The sequence below is a fragment of the Urocitellus parryii genome, chromosome 4 (assembly GCF_045843805.1).
Source record: "Urocitellus parryii isolate mUroPar1 chromosome 4, mUroPar1.hap1, whole genome shotgun sequence".
Taxonomy (NCBI): Eukaryota; Metazoa; Chordata; class Mammalia; order Rodentia; family Sciuridae; genus Urocitellus; species Urocitellus parryii.
Window position 1 is genome coordinate 18,889,125 of NC_135534.1, and position 18,854 is coordinate 18,907,978.

The window sequence follows — 18,854 nt, forward strand, 5'->3', positions numbered from 1 at the left end:
TAATAATATTAACAGCAAACATTGTACGTTTCAAAGGCAGAAGATGTCACATTCATTTTTCAGCAAAGAAAGTAATGGATTACTTCTCCACACAGCAACCTGATGAATCTTAAGGGCTAGGCACAGAAGATTCAACACTGTGGTTTACATGAAGTTCTACATGAGATAAAATGAATATAAGGTGGTAAAACTCAGAATTGTAAGTGGTAAGGGGAGTTTTTAACTGAAAAAGGAAAAGCAACAAAGAACACTTTGAGTTACTGGAAAAAAATTTACATCCTAAATCTGTTAATAGTTACTTGAAAATATTAATTTATCAAAATACCAAATCATATGAGGTCTGCATTTCATTATATATAAATTTACTTTTAATAAAAATGTATTTTTAAAACTCACCATATATAAATTCAATGGAAAAATGTTTGCCAAATATATCAATAGGCTGCCTTTTCAAAAAAAAAATGAATGAGTGTTAGTACATGAGTATTAACTGAGATTCATGCTTTATTCAGATCTCCTTATTTTTTTAACTCTTGCCTTTTTTCTCTTCAGAACCCTATCAAGATAACACATTGATTTAGTTATCACCTTTTTTCAGCACATCTTGACAGGGAAAATTTGTTGAGAACCTGTAACTTTTCAGGAATGCAAGTCAGAGAGTTTAAACTAAATCCTGTAACTGTCTGATTGACCTGAGATCATGGATCTGAGGGAGAAATATCAAAGATATAAACTCATTTTCTTCATACCACGTCAATGGGTATGTGCTACAAGTGTGACTTCACCCTTGCTGGGAACTTGCCTATGTAGCTGAAGCAGCCATGGTCACATTCCTTTCTGTAGTTGCTCATCCCCTATCCCATACTGACTTGTTTGGAAGGGGTCACTAGGCACAGCCCACAAGAAGAGTCATGGGCGTCCTCTAAAACTTTCAGGACACTTTATCTATGTAAATACTTTGAATTTATGTTCTTAGAAATTTCTCTACTCTCCTTTAAATTTAGTTATTTGGATTCTCGGGTGCATGTGTTATAGTGCAGGTTATATTTCAGTACAGTTTCTTTATGTTGCTCCTACACTTTTCACAGTTTTGACCCCTGTAGGCTGTTGACCTAGTGTCCCTGTCCCACATTCCCTTCACCATGAGTGAATGTGTGTTTTAGGACACCCTTACTCTCTACCACTGTAAGATGCTCCAGTTTCTCTATTAGCACAGATCTGGAAGCAGACATTCTTTCAAGAAGGACTGATCATTTTCTTGAACAATAGTATTGGAAAGAAAGATCCATGTCCTATAATTTTGTTTTGTTTTCTAACCAAAAGTGCCACTTATCACCCAAATTAGTACTTTTAATTATAAGAATAATCTACCCCTTTATCACATAATCTGAGATAAATCAAGGATGAAGTTCTTTATCACATTTAACTCATTTTTCTCCTCTTAGGAAGGGACACTTGAGGGAATTTCTTCCGAGGATTCCCATGATTTGCATCATTCATATAAAATGCACTTTCAGGGAAGGCAAGAGGGGAGGAGGGTCCCAGTGAAACTCCTGTGTGTGGGTAGATTTCAGAAAGTGCTGAATGAGTCTGGAGCCATTTAGTTTGCCTTCCAGCATGCAGGTTAGAGCATAAACTTGTTGGTGAGACCAAAGACATCCTGATTCCAGAATAATCAGGCATTGATTTAGGAAAACTTTTAAAATTCTTATTTGAGTAAGTGACCTCTATATTACTTTGAAAAGAGGGCAAATGAACATTCTAACCTTGCATTATTTTGTCAAAGTTGGTACGATTGATATTAACTTATTTGTATTTATACTTACAGAAAATAAATCAGATTAAGGTCACAACCTGTTTCTAGCACACTCCAGGACTTTATTGAAGGATAGGACCTGTAGGGTCTTTTCTAGGAATGCTTTCCAATCAAAAGTGAGAACATGGATTAAAAGCAACAAAAAATAATCAAAAACTGGGCACTGTAGTTCCTGATGGAAATGGACACTACTAGGGATGGTTGTTGATAAATGGAACTTGAGTGGATATATGCAAATAACATCTATTTTGGATATTCTAGGTAATTCTGTTGGTGATGATGTTCCCACTGATATAATTGGAATCCCTTTCCCCTAATTGCAACTAAGTATAGACTAGTGTGGAACTCTATTGATTTGTATCCATAAGAAATCTCTTAGTTCTATGGTTCTGCTTCATGCAAATGTACACAATTCTTACATCTACAAAAAATTTATATAAAAACCTTTACAATTTTATAGGACACCTACAAATTTGCTCCAAGTTATTATAGGGAAAACCTACAAAAAAAAAACTAAAAATACATACTATCAAATGCCAGAAATCCAAAGAAATGTCTTCTGTCCTGTAGATCAGGGCTAGATTGAATGACTTAACTTCAAATTGAGTCATGACTTAGCCCAGGAAGAAATGCATCTTCTAGGAGAAGAGGTTGACAGATCTCCATACAAACACCACAAAACACTTAGTAATTTATTGACACAACCTTGTCCTTTTTCATTATGGTGCCTAATCTGTGAATATCTATCTAATCCTGAGTTCTCAAGTAGAAAGTCAATAGACATTGTTGCCTCTTCTGAAAAAGAGAGGCAGGGATGTCAATTAAGGACTTTGACCAAGGGGCTGGGTTAAAAGTAATTTCTAGTTGCAACTTCTTGCTGTGGCATAACCTGCCCCCAAACACTTCAGTTTTTATTGAAGCAGTCTGGTCCCCCTCTTTCTCCTTCATAGATTTATCTTTCAGACCTTTGTTGTCCTTTCATTTTACTAAATCTTGATGAGAAATAGATGAGCCAATAGTCCAGGCATTGATGACTTGGAGTAGCCAGATGGGAGTGAGTGTACCTGAACAATTCATGGAAACTAGTCCAGTCCCACACTAGGGCTCTACAGAGCAAAGTGTTTTAGCTTTTCCCAGTCCAACACAAGATCAACTGTGCAAAGACACCCACTTCCAGGGAAAAGACCTTTAAGGCCTTTTGTGGATTCATTATCTACAACACTTTAGTCTGATGTTCGGCCATATCAACAATTAAATATAATGAATGTCCATTTTCTGCATATGTGTATGAAAAAAAAAAAACAGACCACTAGAAAGATCCTTTGTAATGCTTATCCTTTAATTCACTCCTATTCTCTTGTTTGTTTTCTGCTTTTCTCTGTTTGTTTGTTTGTTTTTGTCTCCACTTATACAGATATTCTGCTAGCAATCTACATTATACAGACTTCCAAATATTCTACAATCAATATACTGTGATGGCAAAACCAGACCTGGTTGTGAAATGAAATTATAAAAAGCATTATGGTAAAAAACCTATGCCCAGGGAAAGGGTCAGTTCTCCTTTGCTCATAGTCTTTTTTCAGGAAGTCTAATTAACCATGGATCCCTACCTTTTAGATTATAAATAACTGTCCTAGAAGTCTGATTACTACATTTATTTATTTATTTATTGCCGGGGGGGGGGGGGTGGTGGTTTGTAACTAAAATGCTTAGGGGTCACCCAGGTGAACTGAGCTAATTGGGTTGCACGAAATAACCACACAAGAGACAGAAAAACATTTTTCTTTTGAGGTCGCTGTGACGGCTCCTCTGGCCTTAAGGGTCTGCAGGAAGAGAGAGAGAAAGAGATCCCACACATGCTGACCCCTTTTATTGAGGAGAAGCTGTTCAAATGAGACAAGGGGTCAGGTCTAGCTTCATGATGTCTGCTGTCAGCAGGTTGACTGACATCTAGGTAGGCCACACCCAAGAGCACAGTAAGAGAAGGGGACACACAAAAGGTGTTTCCATGGAACATTCTATCCCAAACAGGGCAAAGGTTAATATTACAAAGGAACAGGTGAGCATAGTTCCACCCATGGGGCTGTAGCAAGACACGCCCATGCTTGAAGACACATCCCTTGAACCCAAGAAGGGTGGGGAAAGTTCTGCCACATTTCTGCAACTGGATGCCTCAGCACCCAGTTGGGGAGTGTGACTCAGTCATGTGCAAGATTGGTCTCTCACTACTAATTCTAGTTAGGTATATATGACAGCATAATACATTTTGACTCATTGCACACAACTGCAGCAGAATTTTAATTACTATAGTTGTACACAATGTAGCATCACACCATATGTACAGTCATACATGTTCCTGGGGTAATTATGTCCATCTCATTCCACCATCTTTCCTGCCCCATGTCTCCTTCCCTTCCCTTTTTCCCCTTTACCAATCACAGTTTCTCCACTTTTCCTATGCTCCTACCATTATGTATCAACATATACTTGTCAGTGAGAACATTCAGCCTTTGGTTTTTTGAGATTGGCTTACTTTACCTAGCATAATATTCTCCAGTCCATCCATTTACTTGAAAATGCCACAAATTTATTCTCTTTTAATATTTAGTAATATTGCACTGTGTATATATACCACAGGTTTTTTATCCATTTATCTATTGAAGGGCATATAGGTTGGTCCCACAGTTTAGATATTGTGAATTGAGCTGCTGTAAAACTTGATGTGGCTGCATCAATATAGTTGGCTGATTTTAAATTCTTTGGGTATAGACCAAAGAGTGGGATATCTGGGTCAAATGGTGGTTCCATTCCAAGTTTTCTAAGAAAGCTCCATACTGCTTTCCAGATTGGTTGCACCAATTTGCAGTCCCACCAGCAATGTATGAGGGTGTCTTTTCCCCTACATGATAAACAGAAGTGCTGATAGAGAGCATCCCTGACTTGTTCCAATTTTTAAGAGTGAATATTTCCAATTTTTCTCCATTTTGAATGATGTTACCCTTGGGTTTAGCATAGATATCTTGTACAATGTTGAGTTATGTTCCTACTTTCCCTAGTTTTTCTAGTGTTTTGAAAATGAAAAGGTGCTATATTTTATCAAATGCTTTCTCTGCATCTATTTTTATAATCATATGATTCTTATCCTTAAATCTATTGATGTGATGAATTACATTTATTTATTTCTGTATGTTGAACCTTGCATCCCTGTAATGAACTACACTTGATCATGGTGCAGTATTTTTTTAAATATGTTTTTGTATGTGATTTGCCAGATTTTTTGAGAATTTTTGCATCTATATTCATTCTAGCTTCATAGGATGAGTTTGGAAGGGTCCCTTCCTTTTCAGTTTCATGGAATAATTTGAGGAGTATTGGTATTACTTCTTCTTTGTAGGTCTTATAAAACTCACCTATGAATCCATCTGGTCCTGGGATTTTCTTGTTTGGTAAGCTTTTGATGGTGTTTTCTATTTCTTTGCTTGGAGTTGATGTGTTTAATTTGTGTATGTCCTTTTGACTCAGTTTGGTTTGATCATATGCCTCTAGAAATTTGTCCATATCTCCAAAGTCTTCTATTTTACTGGAGTATAAATTTTCAAAATAGTTTCTAATTGTCTTCTATATTTCAATAATGTCTGTTGTGGTATTTCCTTTTTCATCATGAATTTTAGTAAGTTGAGTTTTACCTCTCCTACTTTTCATCCTGGTGGCTAGGGTTTACCTGAGAAAAAAGTGTATTCACTTGTTGATGCATGGAATATTCTATGTATGTCTGTGAAGTCTAAACTATTGATTGTTTTATTGAGTTCTATAGTTTATTTTTGTTTGTTAGTTTGTTTGTTTGGAAGATCTATCCAGTAGTGAGAGAAGTGTATTAAAGTCACTGTATTAAAGTGTTGTGGTCCTTTTGGTTCTTATATTTGAGGAGGCTTTGTTTGACATACATGGATGACTCATCATCCATGATTGTTATGTCTTGTTGATGTATGAATCCCTTAAGCAAAATGAAATATCCTTCTTTATCCCTTTTCACTAGCTTTGGTTTGAAGTCCACTTTATCTGATGAGGATGGAAACCCCTGCCTATTTATGAGATTCATTTGAGTGGTATGTTTTTCCCACTCTTTCCCCTTCAGTCTGTGGATGTCTTTTTCTATGAGATGAATCTCTTGAAGGCAACATATTTTGGGGTCTTTTTTAAAATCTAATCTGTCAGTGTATGTCTTTTAATTGATGAGTTTAGGCCATTCATATTTGGGGTTATTATTGGAATATGATTTGTATTCCTGGATATTTTGCTTTATTTTTGGTTTTTAACTTGACTTAGTTTCTCCTTTGATTAGTCTTCCCTTTACTGTAGTTCCTCCCTTTGCTGATTTTCATTGTTGTTTTTCATTTCCTCCTCCTGGAATATATTGCTGAGAATGCACTGTAGTGCAGGCTTCTCACTGTAAATTCTTTTCACTTTTGTTCATCATGAAAGGTTTTTATTTTGTCATCAAATCTGAAGTTTAATTTTGCTGGATAAAAGATTCTTGATTGGCATCCATTTTCTTTCAGAGTTTGGTATATGTTGTTCTAGGATCTCCTGGATTTGAGAGTCTGAAATGAAAAAATCTGCTGAGATCTGAATTGGTCTCCCTTATATGTAATCTGTTTCCACTCATGTGGCCTTAAAATTTTATCCTTATTCTATATCCAGGCATTTTCATTATAATGTGCAGTGCTATATAGCTGTTGTAATTTTGTACATTTGATGTCCTGTAAGTCTCTTGTATTTGATTTTCTAATTCGTTCTTCATATTTGGGAAATTTTCTGATATTATTTCATTGAAGAGATTGTGCATTCCTTTGGTTTAAATCTCTGTACCTTCTTATATCCCAATAAATCTTAGATTTGTTCTTTTGATGCTATCCCATAATTCTTGTGTGTTCTGTTCATGGTTTTTTATCATCTTCACTGTGTGGTCAGCTTTATTTTAAAGAGTGTATATTTTGTCTTCATTATCTGATGTTCTATCTTCCAAATGATCTAGTCTGTTGGTGATGCTTTCTGTTGAGTTTTTTATTTGGTTTATTGTCTCCTTCATTTCAAAACATTCTTATTTTTTTTCAGAATTTTTATCTCTTTCTTGAAGTAATATTTTGCTACCTGTATTTGCTCCCATATTTCTTTGTTGGTGTGATCAATGGAATTTGTCTCTTGTCTCTTTGTTGGAATGATCATTTTTTTCCTGTATTTGCTCTATCAGGTCATTCTTCAATTACAGATCATTTTAATTATGATCATTCTGAACTCTTTCTCTGATATTTTATCAACTGTGCTGTCAGTGGATTCTATTATTGTAGTATCCTGGTTTGTTTTGGGGCACTTTCTTTCCTTGTGTTTTCATGTTGTCAATGTATTGACCTTCTTGCAGAGCAGATCTGAAGTATTACAGTTTCTACCCTATACTTTTGGAGTGACCCTGAAGATTACCTGTACCTCACCTTGCTATTGGGCTTCCAGTTCACAGCCAGTGTCCCAAGATAGATGCTACTGCAACTAAAGATGGTAGCAGCAATAGCAAAGATAGCGGTAGGAGTGTCCCAAGATGGGTGCAACCACTTTCAGAGATGGGGCTGGAAGAGTGTGCTTACAATGGCTTTGGGCTGCCTGTTTGGAGATTCAGATGGCTCCAGGCCCTGTCTATTGTCCCAGGGTGAAAGCCATTATGTAGGGAGGGCTATGTAGCAAGAGCTACGGCAATATCTGCAGTGTCCCATGGGTGTGGACTAGGCCTGGTCTCCAGCCTGGGTCAGCATGGGCAGTCCTAGGCCTGGACCTGGGCTTGCTGAAGGGCCCACAGTTGGGCAGGGATGGGGGTAGTCCTGGGCTTGACCTGGGCCTGAGCTCCCTTCTGTATTATATTTAGAGACAGTCTTTCACTGAGTTGCTTAGGGCCTTACTAAGTTGCTGAGCCTGGCTTTGAACTCACAATCCTCCTGTATCACCCTCATGAGCTTCTGGGATTACTGATGTGTACCACTGAGAACAACTTCCATTAAAGTTCTGACTGCTCACCAAGTAAGTAAATATGCACTTAAAATATATCCCAATGATCCAATTTCTAGCTCTTTGTTCAAGAAATACAGTATGTTCATAAAATGATTGTACTATACAATTTAGGCAGGTTTGTGAATATCAAGAGACTCAAGTGTCTATTAATAAAAAAAATGAAGAAAAAGGAGAGAAGCACTGATATGCACAATACTTGTAATGAATAGCAACAATATTTTGATGAATGAAAGAACCTGTTCATAAAAGAGTTCCATATTTATGATTTTATTTATATAAATTTCTAGAAGATGAAAAATTAATCTATGGTGTAAAAAAACCTAAAAGCAGCAGAGTAGCAATGGCCTATTGGGACGGGACAGTGGTAATTATCTGAGCTTCAACATCTCCTTCATCTGATCTCCCTTCTATTTTCACATTTTCTTCCCCCAATTTCCCCTTTATTTTGCCTTAGCTTTTTCATTAGAGAGAAAAGAGTCAACGCTTAACTCTGGGTCTGGTTTATTTAACTTAGCATGAAGTTTTGCAGTTCCATCCATTTTCCACCCAATAACATAATTCCATTTTTCTTTAGGGCTGAGTAAAATTTCACTGTGCATATGCACCACATTTTCTTTATTCATTCATCATCTCATGGACACTTGGGCTGGTTCCATAATTTGGCTATTGTGAATTGCACTTCTATAAACATTTTAGTGCCTATATCATATTTTAATTCTTTTAGATAAATACCAAAGAGTGGGAAAGTCGGATTGATGGTGATTCCACTTCTAGTCTTTAAAGGAATCTTCATTCTGCTTTCCAAAGTGATTGCACTAATTTGCAGTCAAATGCACTGTGAATGTACCTTTTCCCTCACACCTTTGTCAGCATCTATTATTATTTGTATTCTTGATCATTGCCATTTGGACCGGAGTGAGATGAAATCTCAACAAAGTTTTGATTTCCATTTTTCTGATTGATAAAGATGTTGAACATTTTTTTCAAGTATTTGCTTTCACTTGTATTTCTTCAGTTGAGAAGTATCTATTTAGGTCTTTTGATAATTTATTGATTACATTTTTCAAAACAAATGAATAAATATTAGTACACAATTATTGACTGAGATTCATATTTTATTAGATATCCCAATTTTTATGTCCTATCTTTTTTCTCTTCAGAATCCTGTCCAAGATGACACATTGATTTTGTCGTGTTTTTGTCAGTACAGATAGACAGGGATACTGTCTTTGTTTTTCAATGACCTTGACACTTTTCAGGAAAGCAAGTCAACATTTTGAACTAACATTCTCAGGTATTGCTTGCCTGCTGTTACTCAGCCTGGAATTGTGAGATTTTGGAGGATGGAACATCAAAGAAATAAAGTTTTATTTTTATCATGTCACATCAGTGGGTATGTGCCACCAGTGTGACTTTACACTTGCTGGGAACTTGCCCACTTGGCTGAGGCAGCCATGGTTGCATTCCTCTCTGCATCCACTTGTCCCCCATTCAATACTATCTTGTTTGGAAGGAAGTCACTATTCACACAGCCCACAAGAAGAGGCATGGGTGTCCTCTAAAACTTCCAGGACACCTTGTCTCTGCAAATACTTCAAATTTATATTCATATAAGTTTCTCTATTCTCCTCTCTTCTGTTATTTATTCAATTATAACACTGTGGACTCTTGGATAGATATGTCATACTTCAGGCTATATTTCAGTATGGTTTACTTACTTATGTTGCAGCTATATATTCAGTTTTGATCCCTGTAGGCTCTTTAAGTTGACCCTGTATCCCTGTCCCACATGTCCATCACTGTGAGCGTGTGTGTATTTCAGCAATAACCCATTCTTTATCACTGTAAGACGCTCCAGTTGCTCCTATGCATTCCCAGTTCAGTTCTGGAAATAGACACTCTTTCAAAAAGGAGCTATCATTTTATTGGAGAATAGTATTGGAAGATAAGTTCCTACTTTTTAAATTTTTGTTTTTGTAGCCCAAACTGCCACGTATTACCCAAATTAGTATCTTTAATTATAAGAATAAATAACCTCTTTATCTCATAATCTGAAATAAATTGAAGATTAAGTTACTCATCATATATGACTTATTTTTCACCTGAGAGGGTTGGGACACTTCAGGGAATTTCTTCCCAGGACACCTTTAATTTGCATCATTCATATGAAATACATCTCCAAGGCGGGCAAAAGGGAGGAAAGTCCTAGTGAAAATCCTGTGTGGGGGTAGATTTCAGAAAGTGCTGAATGAATCTGGAGCCAGTTTATTTTGCCTTCAAGCATGCAGCTTAGAGCATAAACTTGTTGGTGAGACCAAAGACATCATGATTGCAGAAAAATCAGGGATTGACTTAGTACCACATTTAAAATTCTCCTTTGAGTAAGTAGACTCTAAATTACCTTGGGAAGAGGGCAAATGAACATTCTAACCTTGCATTCTAATCTTGCCAAAGATGGTAAGGTTGGTATGATTTGTATTTAAACTTGCAGAAAATGAATCAGATTAATGTCAAAACCAGTATCTAACACAATTACAGGGCTTTGTTGAAGAATAAGACCTTTAGAATATTTTATAGAAATGCTTTACAATCTAAAATGAGAACATGATTTATTAAAAAATATGTTATATTTATTCTTCTGTCTTTCCTCTTCCTATACTCCCTTCCTTACACCTATTGTCTAATCTACTGAGCTTCTCTTCTTCCCCTCTTTCTCTTTATTGTGGTTTAGCTTCCACATATCAGAGAAAACATTCTACCTTTGGTTTTTTGGAACTAGCTTTTTTCACTTAGCATGATATTCTGAAAGACAGTAGAATAAATGTAACATAATTTTCCTAAGTGAACTCCACCATCATGTCGACCCCCAAAAAACGGAGTCCTAATTAGAATAAGATATATCTTGTGCTTTTATAATTTTCTCAAAATGGATTCTGCTGTCATGTACAAATAAGTACCAATAAAATAAAATAATAGGCACAGTAAACAGAAATTTGATACTATTAGGTATGGTTGTTGATAGGTATGGTTATAAGGTATAAATAGAAATAATAGTTTTGGTGTTTTAGATGTTGCTATTCATATTGTGAAATGTAGGAATACCTTTTCTTCAATAGTAGCTAAGTAAAAAAATGGTATAGAACAATACCTATTTATATTCATAGAAAATATCTTGATTCTCTTATTCAATTTACTCCAATATATACCATTCTTATGCCTAAAACACACACACGCACACACACACACACACACACACACACACAGTACCACACAGATGTGTTAGGATGATTACATATCTAAATCTATCTATCTATAGAGATAAGAAAAGAAAATTGATTTGTTGATATAAATGAACATATTTTATATTACTTAATTCTTAGAAGACAAGAACATTTTCTTCATCTCTGTTTCCTAAATAGCTCTCATAAGGAATATATTTAGAACATATCCATATGAAGCAAGTGAACCTGTAGTTAATACAGTGTGGTGGTTTATGATGCACTTAAACAGTGCTGAGTCTTACAATTACCTCTCCTCTTGCTGAAGCTCAGTGCTGTCTAAAATACATCTCTCCTGTACACAACAGAGGATAGTTGTGATGAATCAATGACATGCTGATATGAATAATAGTCTCTCCTAAGGTAAGGTATTTCAACTTTTTTTCTAATTGGGGTATGATTATATATTTAATATTATATAATAATATTTTCAAATATTATTAAAGTGAGTCATTTAAAAATAGCTCTTCCTCATTTCAAAGAAAGCAGTGTCCACCCTGCAAATATTTTATGGTTTTTTAAATAATATTTATTTTTATAAGGATGTATATATATGCAAGCATATTTTTTCTGTTAATGAAAATTTTATCATCCTATGAGAATACCATGTTGAATTTTTTTTTTTTTTTTAGGGGTTTAGAGACAGGGTCTCACTGAGTTTCTTAGTGCCTTGCTATTGCTGAGGCTAGCTTTCAACTCTCAATAAATCCTGCCTCAGCCTCCCTCCTGAGGCTCTTGGAAGCAGGTTTGTGCCCCTGAGCCCAGCCCCTGTTGAAATTTTGAATTACAACTTACAATGTGTTCTTTATAGTAATCAGTATTTTCATAATAGTATCATCCTGGATTTTTTTCATTAGCATTTTGATTTTTTTTTTTTTTTTTTTTTTGCTAAGGATTAAACTCAGAGGGCATTGAACCCAGGGCCTTGTGCATGGGAGGCAAGCACTCTACCATCTGAGCTATACAACCAGCCCTCCCTTTGCTTTTTCTTTTTAACTACCACTGAAAGGGCTGCAGTATTAGTCTTGTTCCCTGCTGCTTTGTTGGATTTGCTTATCAGCTCTAAAATGATTCTTTGTGCCTGACTGGCTGTGTCTAAGGGAAAGGAATCTCTGGATCAATGTCTTTGTACAGTTGTGAGACTACAAGCTTTGAGATCACTAGGAGCTTGCAAGCACTTGAACCCACCAAAGATAGGTGTAACTTACTATTTCTCACACATTTCTACATATCTTTTATTAAAAAGACAGTTATCAAAGTATTGCTTTATTTATTTGATATAGGTGCAAAGGATATCCAACTGGAATTTTAACTTGAATGCATGAACTCTGAATGAAATGGAGCATTTGTTAATATGCTTAATCTTTTTAATAAAGATGAGATTCTGTTTGATAATATATTCTTTGCCCTCTGTTAAATTTTTAAGACAGATCTGTGATCCATTTGTATTTGAAAAAATATGGTTTTATATACTAAATGTGATACACACACACGTTTGCTTGAGGAAGCTCTTGCTATTTATTAGTTTGATATTTCCTTATTTTCAAATATAATTGGTAAATGCATTAAATAAATTGTAAATGCATTAAATAAATTCTAGAAATTCAATTTTATTCAGAAAAAATATATAAAAATGCAAATGCTAATCTCTTTGAAATTTTCAACTTCATGTTTGATAATTAATATTCAAAGCATATGTTTAGTATTCATTTTACATTTTCTTCTTTTCTTCTTTGCAGATAGGGGGTTTCCAAATTGTGATACTCCCATATCAACTGAGATGATGCAGCAAAAGAACAATGTGACTGAGTTTGTATTGCTAGGATTGACACAGGATCCTCTGAGGCAGAAAATGGTGTTTTTAATCTTCTTAATTTTCTATATGGGGACTGTAGTGGGGAATATGCTCATTATTGTGACCATCAAGTGCAGCCGGACGCTTGGAAGCCCCATGTACTTCTTCCTGTTTTATCTATCCTTTGCTGATTCCTGCTTTTCCACTTCCACAGCCCCTAGATTAATTGTGGATGCTCTCTCTGCAAAGAAAGTCATATCCTACAATGAGTGCATGACACAGGTCTTTGCACTACACTTATTTGGCTGCATGGAGATCTTTGTCCTCATCCTCATGGCTGCTGATCGCTATGTGGCCATCTGTAAGCCTTTGCATTATCCAAGGATCATGAGGAGGCAGGTCTGTCACATCTTGATTGTCCTTGCCTGGATAGGGTCCTTTATACATTCCATTGCTCAGATTATCCTGGCCTTGAGATTGCCCTTCTGTGGACCCAACTTGATTGACCATTACTGCTGTGATCTGCAGCCCTTGCTAAAACTTGCCTGTATGGACACTTATATGATCAATCTGCTGTTGGTTACTAACAGTGGGGCAATTTGTTCCAGCAGCTTTGTGATTTTGATGATCTCATATGTTGTCATCTTGCATTCTCTGAGAAACCACAGTGCAGAAGGGAGGAAAAAAGCACTGTCCACTTGCACGTCTCACATCATTGTTGTTGTCTTGTTCTTTGGTCCCTGTATATTCATATATACACGCCCCCCAACCACGTTCCCCATGGACAAGATGGTGGCAGTGTTTTATACCATTGGAACACCCTTCCTCAACCCACTCATCTACACACTGAGGAATGCAGAGGTGAAAAATGCCATGAAAAAGCTTTGGCATGTTAAAACTGCATCAGAAAACAAGGCGTGAACTGAGGGCCATGTCTTATACTTATTCAGTTATGATTTGATGAATAAGTACAGACATTGAATTCAATCATGTCTGAATATTGTGGATGTATCTTACTATCATTGCATATGTTGTGGGGTTCTTAGTTTTTTTAGTTAGTTGACCATATTAAGTCATTTTTGTGTGTGTCAGTGCTAGAGTATTCAAAATATCATGCTCCAATAGACTTTTTAAGAGTCTTTTGTTTTCCACTTTCCTGACTACCCCTTTGAACTCTAATATCATTACATTTGATTTCCTGCTGATGAATTGTTCTCCTGACCAATAGACAGGAGTTTCCCCAAAATACTAATTCTGGCTCATAATTTTTCTGAGAGCTCAATTCTGGCTGCCTGTGAGCTACATCTCACAACACTGTCTGCGTACAGGTTTGGTAAGAAGGAAGACATTTATAAAAATCCCACCTGTTCAAACTTGCGAACATCTACCAACAACGTACAGTTATTTGTATTTAATTTCTTTTATAACAGATTTACAACAAAATATTGGTCTTCCTCATGAACATTTTAAGGCAAAGGAATGGATTCAGTGTATCAGGACTTCCCATTTCATTTCATGGCTAGTTTCTATTTGAAAACTTATATTCTTTTTAATCAGAGGCTTTCCTTTTACATCTTAGTTTATTTTAATTTATTATTTCCTTTCACTAGTAAGATAAAACTCTATTTGCGAGATTCCTAAATGTGCTAGTGAACATCTTTGAGATATTCAGCTACTTAACTCATTAGGGCATTGAAAGTATAATAACAAAACTGCGTGACTCAAGAAATAGGAAAATAAAATAATAGATGTTGCAAACTAAAAGTTCTTTTTTAAACTGCACTGAAGATACAATGTATTTTTAGAGACTTAAGACAAAGATATAGAATCCAGTTTGAAGATAAAAATGATATGATCTGCAAAGTTGATAATGTCAAAGAAACAAGTGAAAAGACTATATGCATTCAGAAAATCCTCATACTGCTTGTCTCTCTTCAATGAGATTGGGGCGAGCACACCACTGCTCTGATTGAACTCAGGGATGCTTTACTTCTGAGTCATATCCCCAGCCCTCTTTAGTTTTTCTTTTGACAGGGTCTTTCTAAGTTGCTTAGGGCTTTTCTAATTTGCTGAGGCTGTGTGTGAACTAGCAATCCTCCTGCCTGGGACTCTCAAGCTGCTGGGATTATAAGTATGCACCACCAGTTTATTTGTGCTGTCTACGAATGGTTGTATAGATTATTCACAAGTTATAATTGTTAATGGAATTGTCATGCCCAAGTGTGAGGAGCATATTAACAGCTCCATGTTAGTTTTGCAATCCCTGAACTGTACCATGAAGGGTCAATACTCCTTAGCTTCAGTATATTATAAAGACCCCAGCCTCAGCATTATTAAATGAGAAAATATGGCCATTTCAGACCATGTCTTCTGTCAGAGATGATTATTTATCCCACACAGTTCCTAAAATGCAGAGATAATTAAAATTCATAGTTTCCTTTTAGATCAATCATGTTTGAGAGTGGGTAGTCACTCTGAAATTGTGATTTAGATGGATATGGTGTAACAGAACTTTAAAAAATTATTTTCTTTCACTTCCACAGTTTTGGTTTGTTTGTGTGTTTTTTTCATTTTTTATTTGTTTTAATTAGTTATACATGATAACAGAATGCACTTTGACATATTATACATAAATGGAGTATAACTTCTCATTCTGGTTGTACATGATGTAGAATCACACTAGTCATTTAATTATATATGCACATAAGGTAATAATGTCCAATTCATTCTACTATCCTCCTTACCCCTATACCCCCCTACTCCCCTCTGCCTAATCCAAAATCACAATTCTTCCCTAGACCCTGCCTCCTTCTTATGCATTAACATCAGCATATCAGTGAAAACATTTAGCTTTTAGTTTGGGGAAATTAGCTTATTTTGCTTAGCATGATATTCTCCAGCTCCATCCATTGGTCAGCAAATGCCATCATTTCATTCTTCTTTATTGAAGAGTAGTATTCCATTGTGTATATACCATGTTTGCTTTATCCATTCATCTGTTGAAGGACATCTAGGTTGGTTCCCTAGTTCAGCTATTGTGTGTTGAGCTGCTATAAAAATTGATGTGGCTGTGTCACTGTAGTATTCTGTTTGTTTATTTTTTTTAAGACAGGGTCTTTCTGTGTTGCCCAAGCTGGCCTGGAACTCCTGATCCATGTAGTTTTTTCATTTCATCTTCAGAAGACCATGGCCTGTAATCAAATGACACTATGCCTGGCTTATTTATTCAGTTTTAATTTTACTACTAATGCTTTTGGTATATAAAAGCATCTTCCATTTTTCCCTATGTAGCTTCTTCATATTCTGTTTTTGTATCCATTTTTTTGTTATTTGTTTCATGAAACCTAATAAAACCCAGTGCTCACATTGGTGTCCCACAATTGACAAATCAGGTACAATGAGGGTCTTATAATTATTGACCCTGGGAATATGAGTCCATCATAGATTTGTTCAATCTTTTCTTTGCATAACACCAACACATGTGCACACATACACATACACACACACACACACACACCAACACATGCACAAGAATACACACACACACACACACACACCAACACATGCACAAGAATATACACTCCTATATCCCAACAGAGGATTTTTCAACCATGTCTCCTGTCAAAGATGGTTTTCAACAAATTAATTTGCTAAAATGCAGGGACAATTAGAATTTATAATTTCTCTTTCGATTAGTTGTGTTGAAGGGTGGGTAGTCACTTCAATATTCCCCTTTGGCTAGAGATTGGTGTCATCCTACATTTTAAGGGTGATTGGCTTTTCTAATATCTCAAATTGTTTCTCAGATGAACTCACCCAATATCATAATTTAAATTACTATTTTAAATTAATTATTACCAAAACAAGCTCTACAGCCTTGTCTAGAAATTCAGACTTTAAAAAAAAACCTTCCTCTGTCTTCATCTGTCAACTGAAACTTGTCTATTTGCATACCCCATGGATACCTGAATTTCAACATAACCTCATTTACTCACTATGGATTTTAAGCTCCACAACCTGAGGCCACATAACTCAGCCAATAGAAATTTGTTTTTATAGCTTTCTAGGTTTCTTTAACTGGTATAGAAAAATATATGGAAATATTAAAAACCATGAAATAAGACTATCATTAGTGAGATCTTGTTAATGAATTTACTAAATATGTAAGCTGAGCAAGCTACTTAACTTCTATGAGCTTCACTTTTCTCTCATGAACTATTGTTGATTTATACCTCATGGAATTTGTATGTGACTTGAAACTACAACAAATGCAAACTGACAAATACAGAAATATTTGAAAAATAAAATTATTTCAACACAAATGTCTTTGTTAAGAAGTGTCATTTTACTCACATGAGTTAGCAAACCAAGTGGAAATTAATTTGAAAATTATTTTGCAATCCATGTTTAATGTAATTATTAATCCTCAGAATATATTCTATAAATCTGTTGTTTTGTAGTGGGGGGCGTCTGAAGCCCACAGCATGGAACCTGTGATTTCAGAATGCTGCACTGATTTCCCTAGACTGTACTTGCAAATTAATTACAAGACCTAGAGAACTTGTCTTCTACAGCAAGATGAGGCAACTTAGGGCATTGGGTAGGAGTAGAGTTGTGTCCTGATTATCCACTTCTATTTTCACTAGTATCACTTTGTTTTTCTTTTATTCCCCTTCTCTACTCTCTGCTTCCTTATCTATGGGTGGTTTTTCTCTTTTACCCTGGACCTTTGCTCAACCTGGAGTACTTAACATGTCAAAACCCTTGTTTGTATTTCATTAGTTATTGTGAGAAGGATCAGCTTGCTATTCTTATAGGAAACCAAAACTTAAGTGCATTACAATTAACATGCTGATGAGCAGCAAAGTAGGAGAAGCCTTAGGGATAATACTCTCTTAGATACTAATGCCTTACATCATTATGTCTTAAAATAACCTCCCTGGAATATAGAGAGGACCTTAGTTTTCTAGTTTTCTATAAAAACAGGATGAACACACTTGACATTAATTCAGAGAGTCCTCTAACAGGTAAGCAATATATTATTTCTGTCTTTGTGGACAGAGAGGCATCATTAAAAAGTAATCCAGAATAACTTTAAAATTTAATTCTATAGGTCTCCTGATTATACTACTGACATATACTCTGAGAAAGGAAGGTTTTTGTTTTTAAAGAACAATTCAAATGGCTTCTTTTAGATTAATGTTAATATAGAGTATAAATGAATAAAAACAAGTATTGGGAGAAAATATTATCCTTTGTGCTCAACTAAAAATTTATGAGCACCCAGGCATGTGAAAGCCATCTTTATGTGGTGGGAGAGGGAGGACTTCAGTGTTTAAGATGTACCACAATTTCTTCAAGTGGAAGAATGAAAAAAAAAAGTCTATTCATGCTTTTGAATTAGATTGCTTGGCAGAATACATCCTCAGTAGGCGGTTGGTACAAAAAATTAGCAGAGATTATGAACTGCTCAGAACTGAGAGAAAAGGGCATTGCAAATAATGACTTTGACAAGTGAGAGTCTGGAATGCATGTTGTTTATCACACTATACGGTTTGTGTTCCTTGCATGTTTCCTAAATGGTATCATAAGAACATAATTTGTAGTTGACACATTTCTGAGACTTATAAGTAGAATCATTATTGTTCAGAATAAACATTATAATGCTTCATAGGCTAAACACTGTGCAATGAAAGTGAAAGATAGATAGATAGATAGATAGATAGATAGATAGACAGATAGATAGACAGATAGATAGATAGATAGATTGATTGATTGATTGATAAAGCACAGGAGGGAGTTCCTGAAAATACTTTGGATAAAGAGCTTTCCATTTTCTTCAATATTTGCTGTGATCAGACTTCTTCAATGTGTTGTCCAATCTATCCTTGCTTCTCCACAATACTCC

At 35.6% G+C, this 18,854-nt stretch overlaps 1 protein-coding gene across 1 annotated transcript; it reads left to right on the plus strand.

Annotated features, from left to right (window-relative positions):
- Positions 1 to 12,934: 12,934 nt before the first annotated feature.
- LOC113175085 (olfactory receptor 4C11) lies at positions 12,935 to 13,867 on the plus strand. Its single transcript, XM_026379249.2, has one exon. It carries the CDS (start codon positions 12,935 to 12,937, stop codon positions 13,865 to 13,867), a length of 933 nt encoding a protein of 310 aa, XP_026235034.2.
- Positions 13,868 to 18,854: the final 4,987 nt, after the last annotated feature.

What these genes read in the sequence shown, in the direction of transcription:
- LOC113175085 (XM_026379249.2), top strand. Translation starts at nt 12,935, where the DNA reads ATGCAGCAAAAGAACAATGTGACTGAGTTTGTATTGCTAGGATTGACA.